A 26,255-nucleotide genomic window follows, 5' to 3' on the forward strand; every position below is an offset into this window, starting at 1 on the left:
CAAAGTCATATTAAGATAAGCACTGAATATTGATTTAACCAAAAATTGTGTTATAACTATATCGGGAGGACAGAGGGGTGTGAATATATATGGGACCATTTCAGTAGCATAAACATATTTTCATATGTTCTTCAAACTGGAGGCCTTGAATTTGTCTCCCTAAACATCATGGCAAGCCCACTTGGGTATGTATGCTATCCAACATTGCACCAAAATGTTTCTTCTCTTTTTCATCTTGACAAGATTTTCAAAATAACTTTAAGGCAAATCATCAAATTATAACTTGTGGGTTAACAGGATGAATTTGGATAATATCTTCCTGATGTTGAGCTGAAAATCCTATGCGGAACTTTTTTCACAGTGATGTTCAGTCTTTGCCAGAAGTTTGTCGATAAATTTCTGGGATGCAAATTTTACTTTACTGACAAATAGAATTTCGGAAAAAAAATCGGTCTGGGGAACTATTTTAGTAAAATATTTTATAATTTATCCTCAAACAAGTGGTCAGGCAGTAGAGATAGGGAAGTGGAGCTGGCTTAGTTTAGAGCTGACAGCCCTGAACGACCTGACCCGATGGAGAAAGTGCTATATGACTGGGGAAAAAAAGGAGAAAGAGGAAGCTCTAGACACAAAAAACCAACAGACATCAGTGTCCCCTACCCTGATCTGGGGAAGTTCCACTCCACAGAGGAATCTGCTACATACATGGTGATAACACAGCTCTTTTCAGCCAGGGTATAGACAACATCTGGAATATGTTTGTATTAAGTGCAATCTGTAAAGCTGGTCTGGCCATAAAACATGGTAAAAGCCAATTTGGACTTCAGAGTTCAAATACTTGGGATATAAGGTAGGATAACAAAACCCCCTGTGAGATAAAATAGGTGCTATTAGGGACTGGAAGGCTCCCAGAACTAAGGGCAAGTCAGGTACTTTTGAGGATAATCGGGACATCTGAAAAGCATGCTTATTCCAAGATCTTATCTAGACCTTGAACACAAAGAGGAAACCTGATCAAGCCATCCACACCTCCTTGCAGGGTTAACACGCTTTGGAAAAGCTGCAACTGTCTTGGATTTTTTTATTGGCATGATGAGCCTAGACTTTTCAAAATCCTTCCCTGTGATCATGTTTTTTTCCCATACATTATTTACTGGGTTGAGGCCGTTTTATCTTAAAACCACAAAAATGTAAAGCAGCTTATAACACATCTCTCTAGAAAACAACTGCCAAAGGACAGGAACACCTCTTCTCTCTGGAAGAAGTGCCTAGCCATTGTTTGGGTTTCAGCTAAACCTGGGCCATAAATATTTGGCCCAAAGTTGCCTTGTGAAACTCTACTATAAAGATTACACAAACGGTATTTTAGATAAATATCTCACATGTTCCTCGACAAGAGATGATCACGGCAGACAAAAAAGTTGTCTCCTAAGCTTTTCCTAACGAGATGGACACTAGGCCCCAACACCAGGTGAACTCCCACTGTGGAGGGAAGGGAACACGTGTAGGAAGCCCAGCTGAAATCCTCCAGTACAGAATATTCAGAAACCTTATGGAAACTGTACAACAACCTGTCAGTCCATCAAGAGTGGGCCGAGTGATTAACTTCAAACAAGTACAGCCAAACTACGGGATGCTGTCAATCATGAAAAGCAATTACATACTTTTGTACGTACAGAATGGAAAACCTCCCACACATATTGTTAACCTTAAAAAAAGCAAGTTGCAAAAATATTGTTTATGATGTAATCTTATTTTATGAGTGCAGTGTATGTTTTTGACTTCATGGTAATCATGGTTACCTCTAGGGAGTGGGGCTGTGTGCTGGATTTTCACTTTTTCCTTTATATACTTCTACAATAAATTTTTTTTTTACAGTGAGCATGCACTACATTTGTAATTTAAAAATACTCAGTAAAGATTTTAAAAAGTAGGGCCGGCCCAGTGGCTTAGCGGTTAAGTGCTCGCACTCCGATGCTGGTGGCCGGGGTTCAGATCCCGGGCACGCACCGACGCACCGCTTCTCCGGCCATGCTGAGGCCGTGTCCCACATACAGCAACTAGAAGGATGTGCAACTATGACATACAACTATCTACTGGGGCTTTGGGGGAAAAATAAATTTAAAAAATTATTAAAAAAAAAAGATTTTAAAAAGTAAAGAAAAACAACCATATGAAATAAGCAGTAAAAAAAAGAGTGATAAAAAAAAATACCAAATCATTAAGAATGGTTATCTTTGGGGGAATTTTTTTCTTCCTTCTACTTTTCTGCATTTTGTAAATTTTCTAAAATGATCAATAATTTTATAATGGAAAAATTAAATAAAACATTTTGAAAACACTTTGAATGTATAGAACAGTGTGTATAGTATAGTATGCTACTATTTATATAAAAAGGATACTCATGTAGATACACACTCTTATCTCTGGACCGTTATACAAGAAATTGGTAACGGTGACTCTCTTCAGAGAGAAACTGAGTCACTGGGGGACAGCAGTGTAGGGAGATTTTTCATTCTCTACCCTGGTGTCACTTTTGAATTTTATAACATGTGCATGTATTACCTCTTCTAAAAGTTTTAAATGTTTTAAAAATTAAAACTATTATATCACCTTGCTAAATTTGTTTTGAAAGTACTATGTTCACCAAGTTTTATGAGGCAATTTTTTTAAAGGAAAATAATGTTTACTGACTGTTTATTCTTTGTGAGGACTTTTACACTTCATCTCGCCTCATGACAACCTCAGAGAAGGATTTTTTAAGCAGATGAGGAAACTTGGGCTCAGAGAAATTCAGTGGCCGTCCTGAGGTCACACGGCAAAACGGAACTACTCCAGGGTTCAAACTCTCGTCTGTGTGGCATTGAAGTTGAAGCTTTACTCCCGCTCACTGGCTGACCCTGAGGATTAGAAGGAAGTAGCCACCAACCAGTGCTTACCTATGGCATCTCTTTACCTCTTTCTCAACTTTTGTTTTCTCTCATACTTAAAATGTAAATATCGATTACTGGTGTTTATTAAAATTCTGTTATTTGAATACAATCCTTTAATTCATGGGAAAGGGCAATTGGTGGACTATGTGTGCTCATATTCATATTATTACAAGTGTGTCTGGATGTCTCTCCAAACACAGCGTCTTTGGGAGTACCCAGCTTGATGGAAGACTGTCTGGCAGATTCAACCCCATTATGTGTTTGCAAATGTCATAGCTAGGGTAATACTGGCCTAGTCTTCTGTCTCTTCAAAATCTTACTGTTAATTTATAAGGTTATTTTTATATGATCCTGCTTGGCCATATCTAAAAAAACCAGGAACACTATCAAAGCTGGTCTCTGATGCCCCTCACCGGCCAAAGACTTATCTCAAACCTCTCACCCTCGTCTTCACACTGCTTCTCAACTGCTTCCTGATCCATGTGGCTTCAAACATCTCTGTCCTTCCCACTAACGCCTTTGCCTCACCCCTCTGACCTGACTCTCAGCACTGCTTCTCCACCTTGGTTCTTTTGCTTCTTTCCTCAACCGTAATGTGTCCTCTCCCCCTGGTTAGGCTGCCTGCAGCCACCCAGGACAGACACGCTCAGTCTCTTCTGTCCCCCAGACTCCATCTCCACATAGGTCTTCCCTGGCAAAGCCCCTTCTACATTTGTCCAACAAATAAGGACATTCTATGAGTTAAAGCCGATGCTAGTAGCAACAGCCTAGAAGCATGGGAAGCAAGTGTCATTATAGGGCCTAGCTGACAACAAGACAGAGCCAAAACCAATCAAGTAGAAAGTTATTTCCTTCCGATTAGGAAAAAACTGTCACCAGAAGGTCTGTAATCTCTGTAGACAGATGCCTTACACAGATCCTTCTTTATTTTTCTCTTCTGCATCTTATATGAAAAGGAAGCACAGCTCTAAGAGTAGAACTTGGTTCATTCACAGAGTCACAGAGGGCAGGGACTTTGCATCGTATACATTCCCTGTGCCAATCTTGGTTCCTAGCACATGGAAGGCACTCACTATATATTTTTTAATAACTAATAAATGAATTAATTAAATTTTAAATAATTGTAATACGAAAATGCCATAATTATAAAGCTGTAGGAGAGGGCATGGTCTGACAGCCCCATCAGTTCTCAGAAAAGCCCACACCATTGCTCACAGTTTGGATGATTTAGCTGAGCCACCATGGCCATCTAGTGGCAGAACACCTACATCACTGGTTTAGTAGGTTACTGGGTTTTTTTTTTTTTTTAATCAATTTTTTGAAGATAAACTGTAAAGTTAAAATTAAGAAGTAAAAGTTGGGCCGGCCCCATGGCTTAGCGGTTAAGTGCGCGCGCTCCGCTGCTGGCGGCCCGGGTTCGGATCCCGGGCTCACCCCGACGCACCGCTTCTCCCGCTATGCTGAGGCCGCGTCCCATATACAGCAACTAGAAGGATGTGCAGCTATGACACAACTATCTACTGGGGCTTTGGGGGAAAAATAAATAAATAAATAAAATTAAAAAAAAAAAAAAAAGTAAAAGTAAACATATTACAGTACAAGAGAGACTTAGGCAGAAGAATGGGGAGGGAAACCAAGAGATGTAAGTTAAACTCTTGGGAGAGTTGGGGAAGCGAATGGCGCCAAAGACAGGACCAGGAGAGGAACGGGTTGGGTCTTGTACTTGTCAAAGTTGACATCCAGCATGCCCGCCTTCTCCTGGCTGATTCGTAACAATGGTGTATCCAGCCGCCGAATGCAGTCTTTGTCCAGCGTTGATGTCCAGTCCTGGAAGGTTTTTCGGACCAGTTCATCAATGGCCTGAACCATCTGCTGGTAGGCATGCACACTCTCCTCTCCAGTCCCGATGTGAGGCAGGAAATGAGCACTAGAAAGACACTGAGGGGGAAGAAAAACAGATAGGTGGAGCCTACTGGCCACATTCCTCCACGTTACCATCACTCTGGGACCACAAACACACACACACACACCAACAATATGTGTAAGGCTTGCTATAGAGATTGATTTTGACTACTTAGAAGGAAGATGGAGCCAGAAAGATAGGTGAGAGGAAGAGACCAAGGCACAATGAGAAAGGGAGTCAAAATGAAGAAAGAGAAGCGCAGATATTCAGCTCAAGAAAAAAGCTGGGAAAAGACAGTAAATTACAGGAGGTGAAGGATTTAAGAAGTACAAGGTTAAAAACTAGCAGGAGCCCTTCCTCACCACAGTCTTAGCCCACCGATACTTAAAAAGCCTCCAGTTGTCTGTGAAACTGGGAGTCAAATGCTTTAACCATACTCAGTTGTCTGTTTGCAAAAGTAGTTAGATAACGCATTACTAAAGCCTACCCCATAGATAACACCTCTGACGTTTGGGTCACCATGGTTACGGGTGCTTAAGTTTTTCAGGAACTGAGAGTCAACTCCTTGTCCAGTTTAGGCCAGTTAAGGCCACCAACTCATCAACTGGGCCAGCATGGATGACCAACGTGTGACCTCCTGACGTCAGGGAGCTGAAAACTCCACTCTCAGATCATGCTAACCCGGCCATTTTGTAAACTTGTGTCCTATAAAGAGCCATGAAGTTTGACTATGCTTGCACAGGCCATCAATTACCTCACTTCTCCTTAACTCCAATCATCTATCCCCCCACCTCAGACCACCCCACCCTTTATCTCACAAATACCACTAATCCCCATTTTGGGGCGAGGTGGATTTGAGATTTGTTCTCCCATCTCCTCGCTTGGCTGCCTTGTGGATAAACCCTTTCTCTGCTGCAGACTCGTTGCCTCAGGTGACTGGCTTTCTGTGCAACGAGCAAAACAAACCTGGTTCAGTAACATCTGTGGGCTGCCTTACTCTCTCCCAGAGCCAATTAGATGATAGCAGGTACCACAATAGCTTTAGACCTATATTCCCAACAAGTTTTAAAAAATCTTTTTCCTGTTTCTCTGAGCCTGTTCTTCGAGGGAGACCAGGCCCTATCAGGGCCTCACTTGTCCAGTTCTATAGACTGTGAGGTTGTATTACTCTTCTGGTAGCCTAACTTCCCAGAAGCTGACCCTATTCCTCCTCTCCACCTTGATATGAAAGGCCTAAAATGACCCATGTTCGACCAACCACACTTCACATGGCTGCAAATCCAAAGCCATGGCCTGCCTCACTGCACTGTATGTTCCACTCAGACGTGGTCTCCGGTCATGAAAACTCTCTAGGGAAACTCTCTGGACCAGTCCCTCATCCCTCCCAGCATGTGGCACAGCCTGCAAACTACCATCTCACTGAGAGCAAGTCTTGGAAAAGGCCAGGCCCTTACATTCATGACTCTGTCGATGCGACGCCGTAGGATCCGCACCCAGTGTGCTTGTCCAGAGTACTGGGCCATGTAGGGCTCCAGGTATGGCCATTTCTTGTTCAGCTCACGGTTCACGAGGGCCAATTCGCTATTGAACAACATGTAGAGATCCACTGCCTTCTTGTCATATGTTCGCTTGATAGCCTAAGGAAGAAGAGAAAGAAGTTGACAACATGCCCTGGCACGCGGGTTCCCTCCAGTTACCCATCCTGGGGGAAAGCTACCCCTCTGCTTTGGGAGTCACACTCCTTAGCGATCTGGACACTAGAGGAACAGGGAGAGGGAAGAAAAGAGGCACTGGCAATTTAGGACATGAGAAAGAGTGTGAATGGAGGTAGGATGGTGTCTGGAAGGATCAGGAGGAACTGAAGGAAAGTGGCAGAACCAAGGGTGGAGGAAGCAGGCAGGGCAGTGGCACCTCACGGGTTGCAAGCCTGTGGAAGGTGTCCAGCAGTAGCACTCCATGCTCCACGTCACGAACTAACTCGAAGGCGGAGGTGATCAAGTTCTGAGTCATCACCTCCAGGTCCTTGACTCCCGCACGGAACCTGCACCGTTCAAGAGGCGTGTTGAAGGGTGAGTGCCCTCACCTGACCCCAAGTATATCCCCCTGAGTAAGAATCCTATGTGTTATGTACTGAGAGCTTCCTATGTACCAGGCACTGACTAACTATGCAATGAGATAGGTTCTATCACTAACCTTATTTTATAGACAGGAAACAGAGGCTCCAGCTGGTAGAGTAATTTGCTCAGAGTCACATCTCTAGTATGTGGCAGAACTGGGGTTCAAGCCGTGAAAGGCTAACTCTGGAACCCTCAATCTGAGCAGCCACCTCTTCCTTGCACTCTCTCCTGCCCTCCCCATCCCCACTCTGCCACCTCCGCCCTTCCCCTCACACACTCTGCCACTGCTCCTGTTCTTGCCTCTCCTGACCTCCCTTCCCTCTCTACCTGGGCATCAGCCTGGGATTCTCACCTGTTGTAGTCTTCATGCCAAGAGGTGTTCTTGACATCCAGGATGCCCCCACGAACAGCTCGCAGCATGTGCAGATTTCTGTGAAAAATGTCCTCAATCTCCAGCAAGTTCCGTGTTATCTGGGGTCCCTGGGCACCAAAGAAGCAAGGAAGGGGACCTTGCTTGCCATCTTCCCAGCGGGCAAAATGGTACTGACAGTCACATACCTAAAAAGAAGTCATCATGAGGATTCCTGCTCTCTTTTCTGAGTTTGTAAGTCTTGAGCTCTCTGGTTTAGCCTAAAATGTCTAAAAACTAGGCAGGACCAACCAGATGCAAGGGGCTACTGGGATGAATTATGACTGCAGAATGAAATATGAAATATTAGGCAGTGATAAGAGGCAAAAGTCTAAAAGAACAGGATGGTGGTAGAGCACACAGTTACGCAAGAACAGCCAAAGTGGTAAGTTCTATGCTTTGCCTCTGCCCCATCTCCTCCAGCTCCTGCGTGGGGATTCTGGAGGGTCTGCTGTTGGCTTTGACTCTTCTTCCCTGACAGTCTTCCCACCTCAATAAGGTCCTTGCAGCGCTGCACAAAGGCATCAACCTGAGCGAATATGCTGGTCTGGTCTAGGACCCAGCCCCGAGTGGAGAACCTGTGTTAGGAGAAAGATGGATCGATTCAAACAGCGGGAACACCAGGTATCAATCTGCCTACGCAAAGCTAGAACCAGGAGTCTTGGGTTCAGGGGGAGCCTTAGAAGAGGAGAACTCAAGAAGTAGTTCTCCTGAATCCTGAGAGAAGAAACGCAAGTTGAAGAGAACCAGAGAGGAGACAAAGCACCTAGGAGAAGGTTTATACATCATGGAATTTTAGACTTTAGGGCCAAGAAAGGAGGAAAAGACCAGGCAGGATTCCTCGAATCAGGGAGAAGAGGTTATTAGGGTAAGGAGAACCTAGGGCTAGGAGCCAGAGTATCTGTACTCAGAGAGAAAACTTGGACCCATATAGAAACTCTCAGGTCTAGAAAAATATAATCCATAGGCTTTAAAAAAAACGCAAGTGAAAGGAGTCAGAATCTACCCTCTATCGGAATGACAGGGGCTAATATACGGGATGTCGGGGGAGACATATCATACTGGGTATGCATCTGCACAGCCCGTAGGTAGTGATCTTTCCAGGCATGGCAGCAGGAAATGCAGCCTTGTAGGTCCTCCTTGCTAGAAGTGACATATCCCTCGAAGATTCGGTCCAGGGAGATGGCATGGCAGCATAAGCGGATGATCTCATTGCTCATCTGCAGAAGGGGTCCCAGCAGCCTCAAGTCCCAGCCTTAGTTGCACCCAACCCCTTCTCTGAATCTCCCCGACTGTGCCTCAGGTCTCGGCCTTCTACTTGCAGATTTGGCTCCTGATAACCATCTCACCCAGGTCCTCCACTGCTGGCAGGCAGCCCCTCCAGGTTCCCCCTCCACGCCCTGCCTCAGCCCAGCTCTGCAGCTGCTCTTTCCTCGCCTCCACTCAGCTCAGTGCCCTTTCTCCCACTCTTTGGCTCTGTCACCCCGGATGAAATGTGCCAGGTTCTGCTCCTCAAAAGTCAGCGTTCCTTCCTAAATCTACCTCTCGCCCACTGCAATTTCCATCTTTGGAATGAGAAAAAGAGGGTCTTCCCCTCCTGTACAACTCAGCCTGGGAGTCTGTCCTTCCTGCCTCCATCCCCACACTCCATCAACTCTTGTTCTCAAAGGCCCTCTTCCTGCCTAGGCTACTTCTATCTAGAAGCAAAATGTCCAGCCCAGGCCCCAACTCTGAGCATCACTAAAGCTGACAATGCAGGCAGAAGACTTTGGTCTCTGTCTGACCTCAAGGGCACTCCTCACTACCTTTTCACCACAGACCTTCTGCTAAGTGAATTCCACCTTCTTCAGAAAATCTGAGTTCTATCAATGTGGCCACCCTCTTAACACCTTCTGTCCCACCCTCTGCAGACACACACCTTTCGGAAGAGGGAGGTCAGTCTCTCCCGAGTGTTGTAGTGGGGAGAGTTGACCCAGATGATGCGGATGAGACTGATCAGATTCGGGAGCTTACTAGAGATGTCCCTAGGCCGCATGTAAGCCAATTCCTGGTAAGGTTCTTTCAGGATTGACAAAAAAGTCAGGTTTGACTGTGCTTGACGAGAACCATCCTGGCAGTAAAGAGAAACCAGGAGTAGACTTATCCACTAGAAAGAACTTGTTCAAAGCGAGCACTTTCTATCTATCTTGAACTCCATCCTGACCTGCCTCTACTGGGAAGCATTCCCAATTAACCCCACCTAGTACCAATCATTTCAGGTCTCTGCAGCCCTCAGGACCAGAGTTTATAGATAATCTTTTATTCATTTTCGAGTTTCTATGAAAGTCTTTTCTCATGTGTGAGTCCCATCTCCCCCAGTAGACTCGGAATTCCCCAAGCTCAGGTTTTGTGTCTATTCCTCTAGTTTCTCCAGCTGAACCAGAACTATGCACAAAGGAGATACTCAACAGCTGTTGATCAACTGATTGGACATCACTCCCATTCATCCCCAGAGTTTTCACCCAGTCCCCTTGACTGCCCTGTTCTCAAGCAGGGTTTTTGACTTCTCCACCTAGCCACGGCTCAATTCCCTTAATACCTAGCTTAAAATTCCACCTAGGAAGGGAAGTCTTCCATCTCTGTATTCTACAGATCACTCTGATCTTCTGTGCATCCCCAACACTAACATAATCAGCTTGTCATACTATATCAAATTTATTTTTTAAGTGTTTATCTTGTACCCTCTTGGCTGAACCCCATGGGCTCCTCTTTGATCCCATGCTGTCTAGTAATCCTATTTAGCATAAGTCTTCTTTTCTCAGCTGGACTGTAGAGGTTGAGCTCAGTGAGGGTACTGAATGTATACAGGGTGATGAACTACATCTCTCCCTAACTATCCTATAAGCTCCTTGGGACCCTGTGTTCTACCACTTTTATACTCCGCCACAGGTGCAAGTTCAAACACTGGGTGGATCTATCTTTGCTGTTGATGATTACATTGGCTCCCTCTTCTTAGCATTCTATATTGTCCCAACTACTGTCCACTTTCTGCCAAGCCTCCATCCTTTGATCTACTCACAAACCTGGATCTGCTGGGCCAGTTTCATAAAGGGTGCCAAGTAGGATGACTTGGCAAGGTGCAGGATAGACTCAATGTGTTTCACTCCCTGCTTCACCAGCTGTTTACTGATGCCAGACAGGTCCATGCATCGGTTGCGCCAGACCTCAATCTCCTCCGAAGGACCTAAATTTTCTCCTGTCTCCACAGTCTCCTGGGCACTGAGCACCTCCTTTATCTGCCGGGTCCAGTGGATCATGGAGGCTGCAGGGGAGAATACAAAACCCTTTCCCTTTCTTTACACTGCTCCCCAGTTGTGTCCTTCTCTCTGCTCCCTACACAGCTCTCCTAACCCAACTCCTTTCTCAGCATCTGGGCTGCCCCCCTTTTCTCCCCCATGGGATCTCCGACACACTGGCAATGCCAGCCACTCACTCTCTAGCCGCTGCACCAGCTCTTTGTCCTTAACCACCACCTCAGGCTTCATGTTCATGGCCTCTGCGGGGATGTAGAGAACCGTGTGCCCCTCCAGTTTGTACCGAGTATCTAAGGAAAGGAAAAGACCATGGAAGTTCACAGAGGGGGATGAGTTTATGCCACCCTAGTTCCAATTGTAGTTGATGATCTTGGGCCCAGGAAGTATGTGCATTTCAGGAGAGCCAGAAGGAGAAATTACGACTCATACTTTTTTGATATCAAGAGGAAAAAGGACAGAAGGCAAGAAGGAAACTTCATTGAGGTATAATAAGAGACTGACATAAAATAAGGTCAAAGATTTGTACCAGGCCCTCAACACTCTCTTCTATGACACATGTACACCCCATACTGCCCCCCACCACCTACATGTCCCCTTATCCCCCAGGCACTCTTAGAAATCTCCAGCTCTAAGTGTGAGCAGGTCTGGCCAACTGTTCTATAGCAGAAAACCACATCAGGATTAGAAGGCAAATTCTGTACCCTGTTCCACTCATTCAACAAACACACACCGAGTACCTACTCTGTGCCAGGCAATGCAGGTACTCAGGATGAATCTCCCACCTGCCTCACTCACTCTGCTGTCAGTAGGACACTAGGGAGAAACCAGGCCTTTTTGCTCACCTGTCAGGCAGGCCAAGAACCTGTGCAGATGAGAAGCAAAATTGTTTCGAATGCTCTCAGGCCAGGTTGTGTTTGTAAAGATCTGGGGGGCAAAGACACCACTGAGCAGACGAAGCAGGGCAGGGATGTAGGAACCCCGCACTGTGCCAAACTGCACAGTTGCCTCAAAGTTCTCTGGAGTGATGGGAACCGGTGCGTGGCGAATGAAGTAGACAATCTGGTTCTGGGTCTGCATGAAAGACAGTAGACAAGAGTTCAGTCTCCAGGCCCAGTCATGACACCCAAAGGAATCTGAGGCTCCAATCATGAAAGCCTGGCTGAGTTCTATGTCACATTCCCTTAGCATATCCTGATCTTTCTCCCAATGTAAGTGTTATGAGGTGCTTCCTGTTCTTTTCAGGGACATACTAGAGTCCATACCCAAAGATCTGGAGAGGAAATGCAGAGAGCATGCCTTGAGGGCAGAGACTGTGGGTTTTTTTGTTTTTGCTGAGGAAGAGTCTCCTTGAGCTAACAGCTGTTGCCAATCTTCCTCTTTTTTTGCTTGAGGAAGATCAGCCCTGAGCTAACAGCTATGCCAATCTTCCTCTATTTTAAATGTGGTTCATCTGCCACAGCATGGCTGATAAGTGGTGTAGGTCTGCACCCGGGATCCACGCCTGGGATCCGAACCCAGGATCCGAACCCATGAAACCCAGGCCGCCGAAGCAGAGCGTGCTGACCTCAACCACTATGCCACAGGGCCAGCCCTGGGACTGTGTATTTTGTCCAACTTGGCTCCAGAACCTAGCACAGGGACTGGGACATATTAGATGCCCAATGAATGTTGGATGGATGGATGGATGAAATGAAAAGGCTAGAATGGATGAAGCACTTTCAGCTACAGGGAAAGCAGAAAGGAGAAGGACTGGAATTACGAGACAACTGTCGGGGCTGGCCCGGTGGCATAGTGGTTAAGTTCGCGCGTTCCACTTCAGCGGCCTGGGGTTCACAGCTTCGGATCCTGGGCACAGACCAACCCACCACTCATCAAGACATGCTGTGGCAGGCACCCCGCATATAATGTAGAGGAAGATGGGCACAGTTGTTAGCTCAGGGCCAATCTTCCTCAGCAAAAAAAAAAAGAGAGAGAGAGACAACCATCTAGGGTTTTCCATTTCAGTTGCATATACTTTTCCCCTAATTTTTAATTTATCCTTCAATTTTGTTTATGGTGAGTTGTTGTTGTTGTTGTTTACATTCAGAAATGTATAACTTTCATGTAGGTAAAACTTCTTAAATTTAAAGTTTCTGACTTCTACATGCTTAGAAAGGTCATTCCCACCCTAAGATCAGATTCACCTTTTTTTTTTCTTTAGTGCTTTTGTAACTACTCTTTACAATTTATTTAATTTTAAAAACTAAAAATAAAGCACAAAGAAGAAATTAATAATTGTCCATCTTCCCACTACCCAGAATTAAATTTTGGCATTTTGTGTCTATTTTTTTAAAAGCTTAATGATTATTATTTTTGTTAAAATGATATATGTTATTTATAAATAACTGAAACAATGCAGAAAAGTACAAAGATAAAAGTTAAAATGTCATCTAAAATTCCACCACCTGGACATTCATGCCATTAGAGAAAACATTATTCCAGACATCTTTTTATAGACATTTACAGAAAAATAAATTAAAAGTTATTTCAAAATAGGATCATGCTATTTTTAATTAAAAGTATTAAATTTGGGGCCAGCCCGTGGCATAGTGGTTAAGTTTAGCACACTCTACTTTGGTGACCCAGGTTCACAGGTTCGGATCCCAGGTGCAGACCTACACCACACATCAGCCATGCTGTGGCGGTGACCCACATACAAAATAGAAGAAGATTGGCACAGATGTTTGCTCAGGGCTAATCTTCCTCAAGCAAAAAAAGAGGAAGATTGGCAATGGATGTCAGCTCAGGGTGAATCTTTCTCAGCAAAAAAAAAAAAAAAAAAAGTATTAAATTTAATTTCACTTGGATTTAATAGAATAAAAAGACATTGATGTGAATATAATAAAGAAATTATTGAGCTTCAAATACGTTTCTTCACCTGTAAGAGAGATTTCTTCCTAAAAGACCCCTTTCTAAGGTTATGAGAGATTATGAAAAACATTGAGATTAGTTTTCTCACTACTTTTCAATTTTAAGTTCTACTGACTCACTGCTTAGAAAGATAGGAACATTGGCATCCTTATGCTCCCTCTCATTTTCTCACCACTTCCCAATTTTTTTTCTAGTATTATTGTTACATTGTCCAGGTTAATAACATTCACATTCTATAGCATAATCATAATTCCCATGGTTATTTAGTATTATTTCTTTATTTAAATGAATTAAGTGTTCATAGATTCTCTATTCCTGAGTTATGTTTCATTTCTTAATGGACTGGATTTCCGTTGATGATGTTATTTTTGTTTTGTAAAGTGTTCTTTCAACATCGAAAATGATCGTGGGCAATCATACCCTTGGGTGACACTGTCCTTCCTGGAGAACTCAGCAGGTGTTCAGAGAAGTCTGAGACCAGCCTGATGGTTCCCCTTGGTAGATAATTTGATTTTTTTGACCAGAGGCCTAAATAAATTTTTTCCTAATTTTTACTTTGAAAAAAATTCCAACTCATAGAAAAGTTGCAAGAAAAGCACAATGAACAACAACATACCCCTCCTCTAGATTCACTGATTGTTAATATTTTGCCATATCTCTTGGCTGAGCCATTTGAGAGTTAGCAGCAGACATCATGATACTACACCCTTAGATACTTCAGCATATAGCTCCCAAAAGCAAGGATATTCTCCAACATACCCAACACTGTAATTATCACACTCAGAAAATTTAACTTCAGATAATACTTTATATAATATACAGTCCATATTCAATTTTCCCCAATGGTGCAATAATGTCACTTACAGCTGGTTTTTTCCCATCCAGGATCCAATCCAGAATCACATACAGTCATGTCTCCTCAGTCTCCTTTAATTCCGCTCAGCTCCCCAGTCTTTTTCTTTCTTCCATGGCATTGATATTTCTAATAGTCTCAGTCAGTTGTTTTCCAAAATGTCCCTTAATTTGGATTTATCTGATTGTTTCCTCACTATTAGATTCAAGTTAAATAGTCTTGGAAGGAATACCACATAGGTGATGTTCCTAAAAAATTAACTTCCTCAGATGTTAGTAGCTTAACTAAGATGTGTATTGACATTAAACATTGTGTAACAAATTTTGTGGAATAAAGTACATGCTTTCAATTCCCAGATTCAGTTTCTTCTGCAGTTCAGGAGAATTCTTTGTATTTTATCTTTAATTTTATATTCTGTTTCATTAGTTGGTTATCTATATTAGATGACCTGCGTCTGTCTTTCCCATCTATTAACTTCTAATTGTGTTGTCACTGGTTTTTTCTTCTGCACACACTGTATTATCTCAAGCCTCTCTTCTATGTTATTTCAGATGTTCAGCGATAGCTATTCAGTTCCTTCCTGTTTCTAACCTAATAGTTTTGTAACATGCTGCTTTATTTATTTCCTAAAATCTGCAACCTCTCTTTTATCTCATTCTCACGTTTTATTATTTCATCTCTCAGCTTTTTTAAAAATTAAATTCCTGTTCTTTTCAAGGTATACTATAACATGACGCTATAGTGAGGAATGTCCTTCTGTTCTGCTTTCCTCTTTTGCATGCTTTGTTCCATTTTTTCTTCCCTTGATGTAATACGCTTGCAGTTGCCATGCAATTTATTTTCACTTCCTCCATGCTTGCACAGCTCTCTGAATCCATTCTTTTGGATCTAACATACTGTGGGTGACTTTTTTTTTTTTTTTAAAGATTTTATTTATTTATTTTTTCCCCCCAAAGCCCCAGTCGATAGTTGTATGTCATAGCTGCACATCCTTCTAGTTGCTGTATGTGGGACTCGGCCTCAGGATGGACGGAGAAGTGGTGCCTCGGTGCGCGCCCGGGATCCGAACCCGGGCCACCAGCATCGGAGCGCGCGCACTTAACCACCAAGCCACGGGGCCGGCCCATGTGGGTGACTTTTTTATGTCCCACTGTGAGAGCCCAGTTTCTTTCCTCCCTCAAAGTTAAAATGAAAGGGTTGGGGGTTTTATGTTTTTTCACTCTTTTGTAGCCTAAGAGAATGGCATGAGGGGTTAGGTGGGTGGTTAAGGCTAATTTAAAACAGTATAAAATCTTCGTTAAAATACCTGGGCTCTTTCTCTTTTTTCAGATTTTGTTAAATGTCCTATCTAAGGTTCACTCCGTCTCGCTGGGGGTCCGCCATTCTGTGGGGAGGACGGTTTCCTTAGCTCAATGCATAGACCTTTCATTGGTCACCCACTTTTAAAGTTTATTAGGTTAGATTATGCTTCTTTGTTTGTTTATTTACTCTTGGGTGTTTTTTTCCTCTGGTTTTACTTTTTGTTCATTTTATTGAGTATTCAAGGGTAATAATTTTTTAAGGAAGTTTCAATTAGCCATCTTAACCTAGGAGAATACAATTAAGTCTGTGATCTATTTAGAATGTATTTCGGCAGGCTAAATAGATTGTTTTTCCAGCTTTATTGAGGCATAATTAACAAATAAAAATTGTATATACTTAAGGTGTACAACTTGATGTTTTGATATAAATATATATTGTGAAATGATCACCATAATCAAGCTAATTAACGTATCCATCATCTCACATAGTTACCATTTTCTTTTTCTTTTTTTTTTTGTGTAGTGATAACACTTAAGATCTACCCTCTTAGTAAATTTCAAGTATACAATACAGTATTATTAACTGTAGTCACCATGCTGTATATTAGGTCTCCAGAACTTATTTATCTTGCATAACTGAAAATTTGTACCCTTTTTTCTCCAGTTTTATTGATATATAACTGACCTATAACATTGTATTAGTTTAAGATGTACAACATAATGATTTGATATATATGTATTTATTGCAAAATGATTACCACAATAAACTAGTTAACATCCATCACCTCATACAGTTATAATTTTTTTCTTATCATGAGAACTTTTAAGATCTACTGGTTAAGCAACTTTCAAATATACAACACAGTATTGTTAACTATAGTCACCATGCTGTATATTAAATCCCCAGAACTTATGTATTTTATCACTGGAAGTTTGTACTTTTTTTTTTTTTTTGAGGAAGATCAGCCCTGAGCTAACATCCACGCCAATCCTCCTTTTATTTTTTTGCTGAGGAAGACCGGCACTGAGCTAACATCTATTGCCAATCCTCCTCCTTTTTTTTCCCTTTTTCTCCCAAAGCCGCAGCAGATTGTTGTATGTCATAGTTGCACATCCTTCCAGCCGCTGCATGTGGGATGCCGCCCCAGCACAGCCGGACAAGCGGTGTGTCGGTGCGCACCCGGGATCCGAACCCGGGCCGCCAGCAGCAGAGTGCGCACGCTCAACCGCCAAGCCACGGGGCTGGCCCCTGGAAGTCTGTACATTTTGAGCACCTTCACCCATTTTCCCTACTTCCCCACCCCCTGACTCTGGCAACCACTAATCTGTTCTCTGTTTCTATAAGTTAGGTTTTTTTTTTCTAGATTCCACGTATAAGTGAAATCATACAATATTTGTCTTTGTCTGACTTATTTCACTTAGCATAATGCCCTCAAGGTCCATCCAGCATAATGCCCTCAAGGTCCATCCATACTGTTGCAAATGGCAGGATTTTTTTCTGTCTCATTGCTGAATAATATTCCATTGTGTGTGTGTGTGTGTGTCTGTGTGTATATATATATATATACACAGACACACACCACATTTTCTTTATCCATTCATCCATTGATGGACACATAGGCTGTTTCCATCTCTTGGCTATTGTAAATAATGCTGCAGTGAATATGGGGATGCAGATATGTCTTCAAGATAGTGATTTCATTTCCTTAAGATATATACCCAGAAGTGGGATTGCTGGGTCATATGGTAGTTCATGTTTTAATTTTTTGAGGAACCTCCATACTGTTTTCCATAGGGGTGGCACCAATTTACATTCCAACCAACAATGCACAAGAGTTCCTTTTTCTCCACATTCTCTCCAATATTTGTTATCTTCCTGTTTTCTTGATGACAGCCATTCTAACAGCTGTGGGGTTTTAGCTCATTGTGGTTTTGATTTGCATTTCCCTGATGATTAGCGATGTGGAGCATATTTTCATGTACCTGTTGGCCATCTCTATGTCTTCTTTGGAAAAATGTCTATTGAGATCTTCTGCCCATTTTTTAATCGGATTGTTTTTGCTATTGAGTTGTATGAGTTCTTTATATATATTGGATATTAACTCTTATCAGATATGTGATTTGCAAATATCTTCTCCCATTCTTTAGGTTGCCTTTTCATTTTGTGGATGGTTTCCTTTGCTGTGCATAAATTTTTAGTTTGATGTAGTCCCACTTGTTTATTTTTGCTTTTGGTGTCAGAAATTTTGTAGCCTTTGATCAATATCTACCCATTTCACCATCCCCCCAGCTAAATAGATTTTTTAATGGAAAAACTTTGTTTTCCATGTTTCCCAATTTTATTAATTGAATAATCCATCCTTCCCCACAAATTTTAAATGCCATTTTTACAGAAAATGTTTACATATATGTTTTCGTACTTTCTATGTCTCTCTCTTGTGGCTTATATAATATATATTTCTGACCCAGGACAACTCTGTTTTAATTACTGTAGTTTAAGATTTTCATATTCACAAGTCTCCATTACCTTCCTTCTTCATCATTTTCTTTGCTATTTTTCTGGATATATTTTAAAATCCTTTACACAAGGGATCTAGGGACTGTGGCACTTTGACTGGAGTTGCATTAAAATGGTACTTTTTTTTCTATGAAATGATCTCTGTAATATTAAGATTCCCACCCAGAAACAGGATATGGCTCACCATTTATTTAATCTTCTTTTGTAGCCTGCAAAAAAGTCGTTTTCTTTCATATAAATCCTACGCATTTTTTGAAAATTTTTGTTCCTTTTGTGAATGAAATTTTTTCATGTTTTGTAGCTAATTATGGCCAATATACAGGAAAAAGCCATAGCCTGTTTTTTCTTTTATTTAATATGGAACGCTTCACAAACTGCGTCATTGCACAAGACCATGCTAATCTTCATTATCATTTTGTTATTTGTATATGTGCTGCCAGTAAAAGCAAAGCCATAGTCTTTTCCTTTTCCAAGATTTTATTTCAAAATTTTTCAAACATATAGAAATTTAAAAGAATTTTACAATAATCACTTGTACACCCACCGCCCAGATTCTACCACTAACATTTTACTACATATCTATCTTTTAACCGTCTCCTTATCCATGGTTTACCCTTCACTAACGTATCCTCCACGTTGTTGAAAGAGTTATCTCTCTAATCCATGAAAGCCTTCAATAGTTCCCTCTGGGATCGAGGCCAAATTCTTTAGCGTAACATACAAGGCCCGTCACAAGGTGACCCCAACCAACATTTTCAGTATCATTTCCCACAACTCCTCTTTCCTTTGCACATAAAGTATTCTTTACCCGAACAGCTTTTACCCAGCCTCAGTGAAATCCTACTCACCCTCCATCCCCAACTCAAATATCACCTCCATCACCAAGCCTTGCCAGCATTCCACTGGCTACATTAGTTGCTCCCATAAAGCTCCTATAAAGCTTTGCCCATGCATCATAATATATTGTAAATATTTTTTTATAAGTCTGTCTTCCCCACTAGACCATGAGATCATCAAAAGCAAGACCCTGCCTCATTCCTCTCTGTATCCTGCTGCCAAGGAGGGTGCCTGACACACCATGAGGCTCAATAGACCTTGGGCACAGGAGGTAAGACTCAAAGATGACAGAGATACATGGAACCCTCAGCTCCCTGGAAGACCATGTTGGCGTCTAGAAAAATAGAGTACCCACCTGCACAGGCATGCCCAGGTCTATCTTCAGCCCCAAACAGGGGTCGATGAAGATGGTGAGGATGGGCTCCGAAGGGTCCTGGGCAAAGCGTTTCAGAATGCCATCATGCTCCTCTGTCCACGTGGCATCTGCCAGTCCTGTCAGCACAGCTCGGGACAGGAAAAGGGGCTTCTACAGAAGGAAAGCAGAGAGTCAAAGCAAGTACAGCTGTTAGGATGAGTCATTTCTCCCATCCACAATCACATATGAGGACATGGGAGATGAGAGAAGTCAGACAGGTCCAAAATGGTGAAGAGAAAGCTGAGGATGAACCGAATGTTTGGTTTCTAGGTTTTGAAGAAAGACAATAGGATTCTCTTGCCTCTATGAATAAAAATAGAATGGACCATAGAGGAAAACTAAGGGATATTATGTTCCCAAGATATTTCATTTATGCCTGTGGTTGTAAAAATGCATTATCGGGCAACTATCAACCTCAAAGTAAAATGAAATTAAGGGAAACATGTAGGATATTAGCCTAAATCAAGCAATTCGGATCAAGGAGATGACAAGCTGGAAAAAGGATAAGGGTGCGAGAGCAATTTCTTCACGGTGCAGCCTCCCCAAGATACTAAAATAAGTATGAAATATTGGGTAAAAGTCAATTGGCATAGCAGTGAGGAAGAAGTGAGGGAGAAAGAAAAGACTAGAAAACACCAAAGAAAAAATCAATTAGATGGAAAATAAAGTATAACAGGTGGCTAGAAAAAAATTAATCTGTAGAACTCTACTAAATAAATTAAGGAAACTAGAAGATAGGAAGATATAGCTCAGTGAACTTGAGAAGTCACCCTGTCCTTCTCTCAGTACTCCTGGAAGATGAGAAGGAATCGCTTTTACTTAAAGTTTCCAGCTCAAGAAAACAGACAGTGATCTATAGTCTTTCCTATATAAAGACACAGATGAACCGATGAGAAAAACACTAAGACCCCAATAAATTAAATGGACAAAAGGACATGAACAGATCTCTTTTTTATGGAAAATACAAAAAAGTGTTCAATTTCACTTGAAATCAAAGAAATAAAAATAGCAAAGATATATCATTTATTGCCTATCATTTTTTGTGTGTGTGTGAGGAAGATCAGCCCTGAGCTAACATCCATGCTAATCCTCCTCTTTTTGCTGAGGAAGACTGGCTCTGAGCTAACATCTATTGCCAATCCTCCTCCTTTTTTTTTTTTTTCCCCAAAGCCCCAGTAGATAGTTGTATGTCATAGTTGCACATCTTTCTAGTTGCTGTATGTGGGACGCGGCCTCAGCATGGCCGGAGAAGCGGTGCGTCGGTGCGTGCCCGGGATCTCAACTGGGGCCGCCAGTAGCGGAGCGCGCACACTTAACCACTAAGCCACAGGGCTGGCCCTATTGCCTATCATTTTGTAAAAATCCTTGCTAAACGGTAACACGCAGGCCTGGAACGGGTTTGTTGCTAGTGTGAGGGCAAAAAGCGCAATTTGTTTGGAAAACAGCTTGGTTTTATATATTTAAAGTGTTGGAAATGTTCTTTACGCTTTCCTTCAGTAACTCTGAGTTATAGGAATCTATCTCAAGGAAATAGTAAGTATTTCAAAATGTGTTAGTTTTATTTATTATATTCATTACAGTACTACTATGAGAGCAAAAAATTAGAAATGGCAAAATGTCCAAGAGTAATGATTTAACTATGATACATACATCTAATCGAGCACTACACAAGACCTTTAAAAATGGTGCTTGCAAAAAGTATAGGGGGCCAGCCTTGTGGCATAGTAGTTAGGTTCACACGCTTCACTTTGGCGGCCCGGCGTTCACAGGTTCAGATCCCAGGCATGGACCTACACACCGCTTATCAAGCCATGCTGTGGCAGGCGTCCCACATAGAAAGTAGAGAAAGATGGGCACAGATGTTAGCCCAGGACCAATCTTCCTCACCAAAAAAAAAAAAAAAAAAAAAGAGTGCTTGCAAAAAGTATATAGTAACAGGAAGAATGATAAAATGTTTTGTGGAAAAGCTTAATAAAAAATTACAGTATGTGAGGGGCTGGCCCCATGGCTTAGCAGTTAAGTGCGCACGCTCCGCTGCTGGCGGCCCGGGTTCGGATCCCAGGTGTGCACCGGACCCACCGCTTCTCCGGCCGTGCTGAGGCCGCGTCCCACATACAGCAACTAGAGGATGTGCAACTATGACATACAGCTATCTACTGGTGCTTTGAGGGGAAAAATAAATAAATAAAATCTTTAAAAAAAAAAATTACAGTATGTGGTACAATTAGGATTATTTAAAAAAAAAAACATGCAAATCTATATACAGAAAGAAAAGACATATACCAAAGTATTAACAGTGGATGTCTTTAGGCAGTAATGCTATGACTTTTATTTTCCCTTTCTTTGTTTTACTCTTCTGTCCCTTCCAATGTTTTCTTTAATGAGCAGTTGCTACTTTTCTCACCCTTTTTAAAGAATTTCAGGATCACCACTTTATTCTTGTAACCCAGGTAACTACGGGTGTGCCCAGGCTCTGATGCAACTTGGAAGTAAAGGTGTAGGGGTGATTTAGTGCCAGTTTCTCAAAGTACTTGAAGTGGCTTCTGTAAATTCTTCAGCCAAAGGAGAGAATCAAAGGAAAGGAAGAAAGAGATGTCTTAGAAACAGAACCCAATTAGGACAATATCTGCCCAGCTTGTTCAACATGTTCAGATGTTCACCCACACGACTGATGAAGCTTGTTGCAGTATCACCAAAGGTGGGGAGATGAGGAAGGGACAGTGAAGAGATCTGTTCCTCACTTAAAGCCCTCTTTGTCTAGAGGGATGGGGGCGCACAGACAACTTTGCCCTTTACTCAGTGAACTGGATTTGTGGTGAGTGGGCTACCAGTAGAGAGTAAGTAGAAGGAACTGACAGATTGGAAAGAATTCCTTGTACACCATTCTATAACTAATCCTTTGATTCACCAGTTGTTTGGGAGGAATATATGTCTCAAGGAAAACCCAAACTTACCACATCCACCTCAGGCTCCCGTAATTCTTCTTTCTGTACTTCAGGTTCTTCCAGTGCTGGCTCTGGGAAGAATAAAAATTCAAAAATGAAAGCATTCCTTAAAAAGTTAAACATAGTCACAATATGACCCAGCAATTCCACTTCTAGGTATATACCTAAGAGAATTAAGCAGGGACTTGAACAGACATTTGCATGCCAATGTTCATAGCAGCACTGTTCATTAGAGCAAAAATGTGGAAACAACCCAAGTGTCCATCAATAGGTGAATCCATAAACAAATTGTGGTGGAATGTTATTCAGTCATAGAAAGGAATGAAGGTCTGCTACAATGCTACACCATGGATGAACCTTGGACACATGATGCTACGGGAAAGAAGCCAGTCACAAAAGACCACAAATTGTATGATTCCATTTATATGAAATGTCCAGAACAGGAAAATCCATAGGGACAGAAAGTAGATTAGCGGTTACCAGGATCTCGGGGGAAAGGGGAATGGCGAGTGACTGCTAAAAGGCTGGGCTCTGATGCAACTTAGAAGTAAAGCTATAGGGGTCATCTAGTGCCAATTTCTCAAGGTGCTCGAAGTGGCTTTTTTCGCAGGGGATGAAAATGCTCTAAAATTAGACACTGGTGATGGTTACACAGCTTTGTGAATATACCCCAAATCACTAAATTGTATACTTTAAAAGGGTGAATGTTATAGTAAGTGAACTCTCAATTTTCCTTTAAAAAGCTGACTGGGGCTGGGGGGGGCAGAGGGAGGCAGGGGAATGAAGGCAGTCAGTACTAAGGTTACTCGAGCATTCAGCTTCTGGCCTTCTATTCTTCTCCCAATCCTCTTCCCTTGCGGAGAAGTTGGGGCCCACAGAATTCTGCCCCTCTCCAAACAACCAGGCTACTGAGCACTCATTTCCGCCACACCCACTCTGGACTCCCATAAAATCCAGGAGGGTGTTTCTCTACTTCCTGATCTGTTGCTCACACAGGAGACAGGGGTAAAACTGGTGAGTTTCTCATCTCACATGGGCTGAAAGGAGGAAGGAACAAATGAGATGGAATCAAAAGACACTGGAGAACAGGACACTCTGACTTCCAGAAAGAAAAACTAAGAGGGGAGTGAGGCATACAGGCGAAGGAAGGAAATCATGAAAAAGATAGAATAGACGATTCTAGGAGCTTAGTGGTAAGTGGGACAGGTAACCAAGAAATCCAAGGCCCTTTGAGAAAACCGAGGGCAATCAAGATTTCAGACAGGAACTAGGCCAGGGGAGGGAGGCTGAGATGATCTGAGTAACTGGTAAACTGGTTTTGTCTTATATAATACAATTTATCTAAAGTCTAAACCGTGCAATACGATACTAGTATATGATGTTCATGGATACATGCAGCAAAAATTTAAAAAACAAGCTTGAGGGGCCAGCCCGGTGGTGTAGTGGTTAAGTTTGTGGGCTCCACTTCAGCGACCCGGGGTTTGCAGGTTCAGCTCCCGGGTGCGGACCTACACACCACTCGTCAAGCCATGCTGCAGCGGTGTCCCATATATAAAGTAGAGGAAGATGGGCACAGATGTTAGCTCAGTGACAAACTTTCTCAAGCAAAAAAGAGGAGGATTGGCAATAGATGTTAGCTCAGGGCCAATCTTCTTCATCAAAAAAACACAAGCTTGAGAATGGTAAACGTCAACTCAGATAGCAGTGACCTCTGGAGAAGGAGAGAAGGGCTTGGCAGGGGGACAAACAGAGGGGTTCACTTGTTGCTATCATGATTTATTCTTACATTGGGTGATGGATACCTGGGTGTTCACTATATTGTTCTCTATACTTTTTCAGATTTGTGGGAAATACAGGTCTACAATCCCTTATTCAAAACCCTTGGGGTCAAGTATATTCCAGCATTTAGAATTATAACATAGTATGGTATGTACCTCCCACCCCACAGCAGGCTCGAGAACAGCACTCCATACACTTTTAAGATTAGTATTTCTGTAGTAAAACATATGAAAATTTATACTAAGTGGCTTAAATAGACTATAAATACCTTCACGTCAGCTTAGGTTACATTTTACCACCAAATAAGTTTGGATGCCAAACTTTGGGGCAAAAAAGCTTCTAGTTCTTAGGGTTTTTTAAAATTACAGATAAAGAGGCGGGCCTGGTGGCATAGTGGTTAAGTTCAGCACACTCTGCTCCGGCGGCCCAGGTTCAAGGGTTCGGATCCTGGGCACGGACTTACACCAATCATCAAGCCACGCTGTTGCAGTGACCCACATACAAAACAGTGGAAGACTGGCACAGATGTTAGCTCAGGGCCAATATTCCTCACACACAAAAAATCACAGATATGGGACTATGAACGTGTACTTCAGCTTCTTCTTTTCTTACTGGGAATTGAGGAGCACTTAAGGAAGCAAAGGACGTCAATACAGACCTCAAAAGGGTGTTTGCCCTTCAATCCACCATCCTTTACCAAGCAGTGTTTTAGGCTCTGTCTTAGTCCGTTCAGGCCGCTATAACAAAATACTACAGACTAGGTGGTTTATAAAGAGCAGAAATTTATTTCTCACAGTTCTAGAGGCTGGAAGTCCTAGATCAGGGTGCCAACATGGTTGGGTGAGGGCCCTCTTCTGGGTCGCAAACAGCGGAAGGGGGCTAGGAATCTCACTGCAGCCACTTTTAGAAGGCACGAATCCCACTCATGACAGTTCCACCCTCGTGATTTAAGCACCTACCATAGGCCCCACCTCCTAATACCATCCCACGCCCATGTCATACCATTGGGCATTAGGATTTCAACATATGAATTTGGGGAGACACTAACATTCAGACCATAGCAGGTCCACTCCGCCTCAGTGGGACAGGCCTCAATCCCTCCCCAACTCCAGAGATTATGAGGATTAATGTTCATTTCAGGGCTGCCTTGGAGGCCCAAGTCTTCTCTGAACCTCTACCAGGGTTACATGCCAGCTGGAAAGCTCCAAATCAAACAATAAAAAGGCTCATAGCTAAAGGGGTCAGAGGTCCTTGGTGTTTGGTGGTCAATGCTTTCATTTAGAAGCTCCTTCCCTTCCCACTCCGGAGTAGTCTCCAAATTGAACCTCACTGCCTTCCTGCCTCCCTCCGCCTACTCCTGGTACCCAGCTTCTAGGAGCCAGTCCTATTTTCAACTGCTTTCAAGAGAACTCAGAAGAGAAAATTTTGCACATTTCTAACATCTGGATCCTAGGACCCTATGTACCCTGGACCTTTCTCTCACGCCCATGCTTAATCTCTCAGCTTTTAATACTAAAAAGGGATCCTATTTCTCTCATCTTGACAGGCTGCTAGCAGTGTAAAGAAGCCCCAGGTAAAAGGGGAGGCTATCCTTAGCTCAGAGTTGTGTCTACACTGGCCAGTGACAGCAACAGCTACTAAACACCTCCCAACCCTATTGGCCCCAGGCTCACCCTCTGAGGAAGCAGTCCCTCAGATCAAAGCCACAAGAAGCAGCCTCTTTAAACTCTTTTCTCCCTCAATCTAGATGTCAAGCTTCTTTTTATGTGCCCCTGAACCTGAACACCCTTAGTCGACCAAGGCCCTGCCAAAATGAGGGCCGAGATACAAGAGCCTTAAACAGATGGGAGAAAGCATCAGTCGGGCTTAGGATTCAAACCGTGGCAAAGCAGGCTGAGTTTCCATGGTGATGGGCTTAATGGGAGAAAAACAGTATTTGTTTTGCCACACAGGGTGAAAATGAGAAAAAGGAAGAGATCAAACCCTCTTCATTGGGGTAGGAGCAACCAGAACATTTGAAATAAGGAGAGAGAGACTAAAAC

General features: G+C 42.6%; 1 protein-coding gene across 1 annotated transcript in view; it reads right to left on the reverse strand.

Annotated features, from left to right (window-relative positions):
• The window catches only part of DNAH2 (dynein axonemal heavy chain 2), a 96,330-nt gene that overhangs the window by 68,028 nt on the left and 2,047 nt on the right, over nucleotides 1-26,255 (reverse strand). The window contains exons 3-14 of the mRNA XM_014789551.2: nucleotides 22,444-22,505; nucleotides 19,430-19,600; nucleotides 11,498-11,726; nucleotides 10,835-10,945; nucleotides 10,425-10,663; nucleotides 9,281-9,472; nucleotides 8,425-8,582; nucleotides 7,853-7,940; nucleotides 7,306-7,511; nucleotides 6,748-6,877; nucleotides 6,291-6,473; nucleotides 4,657-4,871 (exon numbers count right to left, since the gene is read on the reverse strand). Of these exons, the coding sequence (XP_014645037.2) occupies nucleotides 4,657-4,871; nucleotides 6,291-6,473; nucleotides 6,748-6,877; nucleotides 7,306-7,511; nucleotides 7,853-7,940; nucleotides 8,425-8,582; nucleotides 9,281-9,472; nucleotides 10,425-10,663; nucleotides 10,835-10,945; nucleotides 11,498-11,726; nucleotides 19,430-19,600; nucleotides 22,444-22,505 (1,984 nt within the window). The remainder of the gene's footprint in view (nucleotides 1-4,656; nucleotides 4,872-6,290; nucleotides 6,474-6,747; nucleotides 6,878-7,305; nucleotides 7,512-7,852; nucleotides 7,941-8,424; nucleotides 8,583-9,280; nucleotides 9,473-10,424; nucleotides 10,664-10,834; nucleotides 10,946-11,497; nucleotides 11,727-19,429; nucleotides 19,601-22,443; nucleotides 22,506-26,255) is intronic.

This window comes from Ceratotherium simum, chromosome 16 (genome assembly GCF_057802395.1).
Source record: "Ceratotherium simum simum isolate JZ-2026a chromosome 16, ASM5780239v1, whole genome shotgun sequence".
NCBI classification, from domain to species: domain Eukaryota; kingdom Metazoa; phylum Chordata; class Mammalia; order Perissodactyla; family Rhinocerotidae; genus Ceratotherium; species Ceratotherium simum.